Source organism: Arachis hypogaea, chromosome 13, assembly GCF_003086295.3.
Source record: "Arachis hypogaea cultivar Tifrunner chromosome 13, arahy.Tifrunner.gnm2.J5K5, whole genome shotgun sequence".
Taxonomy (NCBI): domain Eukaryota; kingdom Viridiplantae; phylum Streptophyta; class Magnoliopsida; order Fabales; family Fabaceae; genus Arachis; species Arachis hypogaea.
Window position 1 is genome coordinate 12,208,325 of NC_092048.1, and position 10,271 is coordinate 12,218,595.

At 26.6% G+C, this 10,271-nt stretch overlaps 1 protein-coding gene across 1 annotated transcript; it reads left to right on the forward strand.

The window, feature by feature from the left end:
* Positions 1-4,481: 4,481 nt before the first annotated feature.
* Positions 4,482-5,457, forward strand: LOC112737246 (calcium-binding allergen Ole e 8). Its single transcript, XM_025787051.3, has one exon. The coding sequence runs from the start codon at positions 4,709-4,711 to the stop codon at positions 5,150-5,152; it is 444 nt and encodes a 147-aa protein (XP_025642836.1). The 5' UTR covers positions 4,482-4,708; the 3' UTR covers positions 5,153-5,457.
* Positions 5,458-10,271: the final 4,814 nt, after the last annotated feature.

Here is a 10,271-nt window from a genome sequence, read left to right on the forward strand (position 1 = left end):
GTTTGACACTTTTTAAAATTAAAATAGAACATTTAAAATGTTAGAGATTAAATTAGGACTTAACCTAAATATTAGAGACTAAGATAATGTATTACCCTAAAAAATAATATATTAAACTAAATAAAATAACCATCGAATAATTATAATTTTTTCAAATTCTACAATTGTCCACAAACGATAACAAATTTATTGTTTCAAAATAATTTACAATATTTTTATATTTCAAGATAAATAATAAAAAAATTTATTAAAAAAATAAAATATAATTTATATTTATATACATAAACACTAGTATATATAATTACTCATGATTCTTATAAAAAGGGAGGTAAGTCAAAAAAAAATGACAAAAAAGACGATTATTTTCGTGGATATTATTGCAAATAAAATTAAGCACATTAGGAATATAATTTAAATACTAAGTAGACTCAAAATGTGAAGAATTATAATAAATTAACTTGTAAGAGAAAAAATGATAAAATTTATAATAAAAAATAATAAAAACATAAATAAATAGAAACAAAATAAAAATAGAAGAGATAGAGTACAATAACGAATAATAATTTTTTATAGTTTATAAAAAAAATCAAAGAGTAAAAATAATATATCATAAGAGGAAAAAAGTAGTACCAAATAAAAGAACAAGTGGTAAAAATATAAAATTCTCTTCTATCATATATAACTTTTTATAATGAATTAATTATGAAATATAAAAATACATAAAATAAAAAATAATAAAATTGTATTTTTTTTAATAAATTAAAAAAATATTCATGACCATATAATCGATATTGGATATATAATTATTAGACAATAAATTACAAGAAAATATAAATAGAAATATTATATTTGATATCAAAATAAAAAATATAAACAATGAATAAAAATTTAAAATTAAAATATTAAAGATTAAATAAAAAAATGAAGAGAAAAATGTGATAATAAATTAAATCAAATAACATATATTTTAATTAATAAAATTAAATAATTGATATAATAAATTAATTATAATTATTTGACTCAATAATATAAGTTAAATAAATAAAAAATTTATAAATATGTCATCTAATAATTATAATATTTTTTAAAATTATTAAGAAAATACGTAAGATAAAAAATTAATATAAATTAAAAAAATTATTTATTTATTTCTGTCAAATCAAATAATTAATATAATTGATTAATTATAGTTAAAGTGATCAAACATAATATCACATAATTTAATATTTATCTCAATTAAATTAAATTAAATAAATTAAAAAAATATTTTTAGAAACATGCACATCAGCTATTTTTTTTAAGGAAACTCAATTTTAAATTTTTAATAATAGATAATAAAATAAAAATACTGTTTATTTAAAATCCATTCTAATGAAGTTATAGAATCTTTGTTTTGCATTATAGGTGAATAAGATATAAAATAAAAATTTATTAAATTAATAATTAAAAATTATTAAATAATTTAATATATTTAAATAAATTATTATTTAATAATTTTTAATTATTTAATTTTATATGATAAATTTTTTATAATAAAAAATTAAATTTTTTTTACAACATCCAATAATAAATATTTTTTTTTTTTGTGCAAGCTCCACTTCCCAATTTTCAGGAAAAATAAGAGCAGTGTTCAATTACCCAATAATTCTCCATCAATCAGTCCTAGATTCATCTCTACGCAATGACCAATAGCAATGATGTAAAGGACCTCGACAGGGACAGATTGATTTTGGCGACTTCAAAACAATGCTGACGAGGCTTGGACAGAAGCACTGTATTCCTTGGAGGAGTGTGCGCCATGATAAAGGACGTGGAGGAGATGGCCATGCCTACGGAAACTTTGCGGAGTTCAAGAAGATAGTGACTCATTTGGCGCCTAAGGCTTTTAAACTTCAACCGAGCAGTCTGCATGATTTCGAATTTGACATTTGTCTGTTTTAACAAAAAAATAAAAAAACACTGAACTCTAAATCTTATTGTGTCACTGTTCAGTATTTTTATTAATTTATATTATTAAAATAATTTTTTTAAATATTTTATATAACTAAAATAAAATATTAAAAATAATAAAAAAATTAATTTATATTTTAATATTAATAAAATATTAAAATATTATTATAATTTATCTAAAAAATACTTTTTATATATATACATAGTAATTCATGTAGTGTCATAATATCGTGTGTGGTCTTAATGTATTATAGATAACAACATATCTGTGTCAGTGTATCATAAACAACAACATTTGAAATAATTAAAAAGCTTAATTGACTAAAAAATTAGCAGATAATATCAATCGACTCTCAATCTTATTGAACATACAGAAATAAAGTTCTCAAACTTACGTAAGATGGACACTTTTAGAAAAAAAAAAAATTAAGGTCAACAACGTTGATGGCATCCTCAATCAATCAGCTGGATAGTAAGCGAGCATGCAGCGGCATCATTTGCAGGTCAAAGGACAGCTTCATATCTAAATCTCTATGAACATTGGGACCTGCATGATTATTAAGGCGGAGTTTGTGGAGCTTTTATGCAGAAACTAAGCTCACAGCTTTTGTGTCGTTGGTCTCATTTAAAAGTTCGAGCAAAACGTCGTTGCATGTCGAGTTGCATTGGCATGCATAATAATAATAATAATAATAATAATAATAATAAGACATGTTACTCAATAGCTCTAGACATCTAATAATTATAATGTTATAATAATAATAATAATAATTCTTGCTATTATATATTATTGTTTTTGTTATTATTAGTAACAGTATTATTAATATTGTTAATATGATTATTAACATAATTTTAGTTTTTTATTCTTAATTACAAAACATTAAAATTCTATATGCTAACTTCCACTTTTTCTTTAATAACCAAGTACTAAAATTTTATATAATTTCGGAGTACATCTTTATTTTAGTTAATGAATTAACTTTAGTTTGTGTTAAAAATATACTCATTAATAAATAAATATTTAGTCCATATAATATATTTATAAATTTTGGTAGCTAATTCAGGAACCAAAAATAATTACCTAAATTTATTAACATCATGTATAAGGAATAAAGAACAGTACATAAAGTGAGAGAATTACTATCGGACATGTGTACTCATATAAACATTTATTCGTGGTTGAGAAATTTTTAAATATCTTATTAATTGGTTGATAATATTTTTTAATCCATCAATACAAGTATTATTAATTTATGATAGATCAAAGTTTATTTTATTTAAACATTTATGATTGATTAATAAATTATTATTGTATATATATAATAAAATTTAAATTTTTTATATATTTATTTAATTAAATAAATGAGTGAATTTTGTTATCAATTAAAATTGATTACAAATTAATTTTTTTATTTTTAATAAGATAAAAAAATTATTACTATATTAAATATATATAAAAATGATTAAGATAAAATATATATTAAAATATAAGACATTAAAAATAAATTAAAATATATATAATTAGTGTTTATATTGTAAAATATATCAATATATATCTATAAAAATTATCGTAGTACCGTAACTAATAATCCCATAAATAATATGTATGGGAATTTTTATTCGCACCTTAGAATTTCACGCATACGCAAATAATACATATAGTTAGATAGTTTTACAAAGCCATGCCTACAAACTTACACAAAATGACAAAATATTTAAGATTAATAAAAAATAAAAAATTAGTAAACAATAATTCAAAAATTAATATGATAATAAATTAATTATAATTATTTAGTTTAATAAAATAAGTTAAATAAATAAAAAATATTTAATAATTATAATATTTTTAAAAATTATTGGTCAAAATATATAAGATAAGAAAATAATGTAAATTAAACAAAATTAAATTATTTATTTTAATAATTAATATAATTGATTAGTTTTTGTTAATATATTCAAATAAAATATTAAATAATTTGAAATTTATTTTAATTCAATCAAATAAATAAATAATTATAATAGTTTAAAAAATTATTAATCAAAATACAAAGACAAAAAAATTAATGTCAATTAAAACAAATTAATTCAATTATTTTAATCAAATTAAATAATTAATTTAATTAATTAGTTATAGTTAATGTGGTTAAATATAATATTAAATAATTTGATATTTATTTTAATTAAAATAAATAAATAAATAAATAATTATCATATTTAAATAAATCAAACAAATTAAATTAAAAACACTTTTAAAATTATACCAAATTAGCTATGCTATTAATCGGAAAAAAATAAATTTTAATAATATATAATAGAATCTAATCTATTGAAGTTAAAGAATCTTTGTTTAGAATCTAATCCAATGAAGTTAAAGAATCTTTATTTTAAATTGTATAATGGATAGGATATAAAGTAAAAACTCATTTAGAATGGTTAAATATTTAATATATTTTTTATTTAATAATTTATAACTATTAATTTTACTTAAAGTTAATAGCATGTGAATTTATATCAAAATCCAGAAGAATCTAAATTTTCCTTCTTGATGTATTCTAAATTTTTAATTTAATTTTATATATTAATTTACAAGATTCGATAATTATCTATTTTCCTTTTTGTGAAGGCACCACTCCAAAGAGAAAATCATTCTTTGATTCTTCGAATCCGATAAAAAGGGGGCCAAAAAAAAATCAAAAACCCTATTATACTCGAATTCCACTCACCGACTCACTCCTTCTCCCAGATTCATCTCTCCGCCATGGCAAACAGTAGCGACGGCGAAGTCGCACAGATTTTTAGCAAATTCGACAAGAACGGTGACGGCAAGCTATCTGCGGCGGAGATCAGCGAAGTGTTGGTTGAACTCGGCTGCTCCACCACGCCGGGTGAGATCTGTCGCGTGATGGACGACATCGACAAGGACAAGGACGGCTACATTGACCTCCATGAATTCACTGAGTTCTTCCGCCGCCGCATCGGCTGCGAAGATGAGGAGGCAGAGATCCGCGAGGCGTTTGATATGTACGACCTCGATGGGAACGGACTGATATCGGCAAGTGAGCTTCAGGCGATGATGACGAGGCTTGGGGAGAAGCACTCCTTGGAGGAGTGCGCCGCCATGATAAAGAGCATCGATACCGATGGCGATGGCAACGTGAGTTTCGCGGAGTTTAAGATGATGATGACTCGTTCGGGAGCCTAAGGCCTTTTGAATTTCAACAGAAAAAAGGAAATCAGTCTTCGAATGACTGAGTGATATGCAATATTTTAGTGGTAGTAGAGGATTTTAGACTTTAGAGTGTCTTTGATGTGTGTTTCTTGTTTTTACTTTTAATAGTTTTTAAGACTTTACGTAGAAAACTGCTTTTCCTTTATGTATTTATTTTAGGGAGCTACTCAAATGAAGATGCAAAAAACATCTTTTTATGAAGATGCTTTGTATAAAAGTGTGATTTATTGATTTGGCCACACTTCAAATAAAAACAACACTTTTATAACATATCAAAATCTAACCCTACACTCCATCATCTAAGGGTCAAAAAGAAAAATCATCACATGAAGACAATTATAATATCTTCATGGGAGTACCCACCTTTATTTTAATCTCTCCAAATGATGTATTTACAAGGAAAGTTAACACTTAATAGAATGTTTTATCCACGACGTAAAAAAGTTGAATGTTATATGCTTTTAGGATTTGTTTATATGACTTTTCAATTTTTTTTAACAACATACATCTAAACAAACTTTTAATATATGATTTTATGAATTTAAAAAGAAAAAATCGTGTATAATATTGTTTAACTTTAGAAAAATTTAATATAATTTATCATTGATAAAATACTCAACATAATTTTATATACTAATATTTGCTTAATTCAAAAAATATCTAACAATAATAGCATTAAAAAAATAAGACTAATCAACTTTAATAGCATCTTTTATAAAATTGTGTCAAAATTTCTAGTTCACAGGTTACACAGAGCATAATAGAACGGTCATAAGTGCTAATCAAAATACATTCATTAAAAGGAGATTTATAAGTGATAATATTCTTATCGCACATGAGTTTATGCATTTTCTCAAGAATAAGAGATTTAGTGATCAAGAATTTACTTTGATGTTAGATATGAATAAAACGTATGATATGGTAGAATGAAATTTTATATAGGTTATTTTAAAGAAGATGGGTTTCTGTCAGAAATAGTGAGTAGACTCGTTAAAAGAGTGTGTGAGCACGATCTCTTATTCTGTTACTGTGAATGGACAACCTCATGATTTCTTTAAGCTATGTAGAGGATTGCGACAAGACGATACTTTCTTTTCCTATTTATTTTTTGTTTGTGCAAAGGGTCTGTCCTATTTGCTCCACAGAGGAGAACAGAGACACAAAATTGTGAGTTTGAGACTAACTCGCAGATGTCCTACTATTAGTCATCTTTTCTTAGCAGATGATTCTATCCTATTTAATAGAGTCTCGGAGGATGTGTGCCACAATTTAATGAATCTGATACGTACATTTTTACTAATTAGTGGTCAAGTGGTCAATCTAGCCAAATTTTATATGTTTTTTAGCTACAACATTCTTATGAAATCTAGACAGCACGCACCTAGCTTCAATTTTAAAGGTTTCTCACGTCGGTAATCAGGACAGATACCTTGGGCTACCCAAAGTGATTAACAGATCTAAGAAAATCTCTTTTAATTATGTCAAAGATAAGATTTCTAACAAGCTCAAACAATGAAAAACGAGCTTTATTATCGATGAGTGGTAGGGAGGTATTCATTAAAGCGGTAGCGATAACTATTTCTATTTACACACTTAGTTGCTTCAAACTTTCGGAGATACTCTTGGAGGAGATTCACCAAATGATAATGCAATTCTGGTAGGGATAAAAAAAAGCGAAGAAGAACATGTATTGAGTTACATGGAGTGCCATTTGTAAACCGAAGCATCAAGCAAGGCTAAACTTTAAAGATACCAGAGCCTTCAATTTAGTAATGTTAGATAAAGAAGGATGGCAACTATGGATAAAATCTAACTCATTAATTTACTAAATCTGTAAGAATAAATATTTTCGATACTCTGAGTTCCTACATAAAGAAATTGAAAATAACCCCTCATGGAATTGGAGGAGTTTATTGGAGAAGAGGAAGGTCTTGGAGAAATTGAAAATAACCCCTCACAAATGTTATATGCTTTAATGTTAGAATTTGTTTATATATGTTTTAAATTTTTTTTAACAACTTAATAACATCTAAACAAACTTTTAATATATGATTTTATGAATTTAAAAAAAACTCGTGTATAATATTGTTTAACCTCAGGAAAACTTAATATAATTTATCATTGATAAAATACTCAACATAATCTTATATATTAATATTTGATTAATTCCAAAAATGTCTGACAATAATAGGATTAAAAATATAAGACTAATCAACTTCAACAACGTCTTTTATAAAATTGTGTCAAAAATTCTAGTTCACAAGTTACAGAGCGTAATAAGACTATCATAAGTGCTAATCAAAATACATTCATTAAAAGGAGATTTATAAGTTATAATATTCTTATCGCACATTAGTTTATGCATTTCCTCAAGAACAAGAGATTTGGTGAACAAGAATTTGCTTTGATGTTAGATATGAATAAGACGTATTATATGGTAGAATGAAATTTTATATAAGCTATTTTAAAGAAGATGGGTTTCTGTCAGAAGTAGTGAGTGGACTGGTTAAAAGAGTGCGTGAGCATGATCTCGTATTTTGTTACTCTGAATGGACAACCTCATGATTTCTTTAAGCTATGTAGAGGATTGCGCCAAGACAATTCTCTCTTTTCCTATTTATTTTTTGTTTGTGCAAAGGGTCTGTCCTATTTGCTCCACAGAGGAGAACAGAGACACAAAGTTGTGAGTTTGAGACTAACTCGCAGATGTCCTACTATTAGTCATCTTTTCTTTGCAGATGATTCTATCCTATTTAATAGAGTCTCGGAGGATGTGTGCCACAATTTAATGAATCTGATACATACATTTTCACTAATTAATGGTAAAATGGTCAATCTTGCCAAATTTTATGTGTTTTTTAGCTACAACATTCCTATGAAATCTAGACAGCACGCACCTAACTTCAATTTTACAGGTTTCTCATGTCGGTATCAGGACAGATACCTTGGGCCACCGATTAACAGATCCAAGAGAATCTCTTTTAATTATGTCAAAGATAAAGTTTCTAACACGCTCCAACAATGGAAAACGAGCTTTATTACCGATGAGTGGTAAGGAGGTATTTATTAAAGCGGTAGCGACAACTATTTCTATTTACACACTTAGTTGCTTCAAACTTTCGGAGATACTCTTGCAGGAGATTCACCAGATGATAATGCAATTCTGGTGGGGACAAAAATAAGTGGATAAGAACATATATTGAGTTACATGGAATGCCATTTGTAAACCAAAGCATCAAGGAAGGCTAAACTTTAAAGATATCAGAGCCTTTAATTTAGTAATGTTAGATAAGGAAGGATGGTAACTACGGATAAAATCTAACTCATTAATTCATTGAATCTGTAAGAATAAATATTTCCGATACTCTGACTTCTTACATTCAGAAATTGAAAATAACCCCTCATGGAATTGGAGGAGTTTATTGATGAAGAGGAAGGTTTTGGAGAAATTGAAAATAACCCCTCATGAATGTTATATGCTTTAATGTTAGGATTTGTTTATATGAGTTTTTATTTTTTTTTAACAACTTAATAACATCTAAACAAACTTTTAATATATGATTTTATGAATTTAAAAAAAAATCGCACATGAGTTTATGCATTTCCTCAAGAACAAGAGATTTGGTGAACAAGTATTTGTTTTGATGTTTGATATGAATAAAACGTATGATATGGTAGAATGAAATTTTATATAGGCTATTTTAAAGAAGATGGGTTTCTGTCAGAAGTAGTGAGTGGACTAGTTAAAAGAGTGTGTGAGCACGATCTCGTATTCTGTTACTGTGAATGGACAACCTCATGATTTCTTTAAGCTATGTAGAGAATTGCGCCAAGACGATCCTCTCTTTTCCTATTTATTTTTTGTTTGTGCAAAGGGTCTATCCTATTTGCTCCAAAGAGGAGAACAAAGACACAAAGTTGTGAGTTTGAGACTAACTAGCAGATGTCCTACTATTAGTCATCTTTTCTTTGCAGATGATTCTATCCTATTTAATAGAGTCTCGGAGGATGTGTGCCACAATTTAATGAATCTAATACATACATTATCACTAATTAGTGGTCAAGTGGTGAATCTAGCCAAATTTTATGTGTTTTTTAGCTACAACATTCCTATGAAATCTAGATAGGACGCACCTAGCTTCAATTTTACAGGTTTCTCACATCGGTATCAGGACAGATACCTTGGGCTACCCGAAGTGGTTAACAGATCCAAGAGAATCTCTTTTAATCATGTCAAAGATAAGGTTTCTAACACGCTCGAACAATGGAAAACGAGCTTTATTATCGATGAGTGGTAGGGGTATTCATTAAAACGGTAGCGACAACTATTTCTATTTACACACTTAGATGCTTCAAACTTTCGGAGATACTCTTGCAAGAGATTCACCATATGATAATGCAATTTTGGTGGGGACAAAAAAAAGCGGAGAAGTACATGTATTGAGTTACATAGAGTGCCATTTGTAAACCAAAGCATCAAGGAAGGCTAAACTTTAAAGATATCAGAGCCTTCAATTTAGTAATGTTAGATAAGGAAGGATGGCAACTACGGACAAAATCTAACTCATTAATTCATTGAATCTGTAAGAATAAATATTTTCGATACTCTGACTTCTTACATTCAGAAATTGAAAATAACCCCTCATGGAATTGGAGGAGTTTATTGGTGAAGAGGAAGGTTTTGGAGAAATTGAAAATAACCCCTCATGAATGTTATATGCTTTAATGTTAGGATTTGTTTATATGAGTTTTTGATTTTTTTTAACAACTTAATAACATCTAAACAAACTTTTAATATATGATTTTATGAATTTAAAAAAAAAATCGCACATGAGTTTATGCATTTCCTCAAGAACATGAGATTTGGAGAACAAGAATTTGCTTTGATGTTGGATATGAAAAAAACGTATTATATGGTAGAATGAAATTTTATATAGGCTATTTTAAAGAAGATGGGTTTCTGTCAGAAGTAGTGAGTGGACTGGTTAAAAGAGTGTATGAGCACGATCACGTATTCTGATGGAAAACCTCATGATTTCTTTAAGCTATGCAGAGGATTGTGCCAAGAGAATCCTCTCTTTTCCTATTTATT

Excerpts from the sequence above, each read along its gene's own strand:
- LOC112737246 (XM_025787051.3), top strand. The coding sequence starts at position 4,709 with ATGGCAAACAGTAGCGACGGCGAAGTCGCACAGATTTTTAGCAAATTC.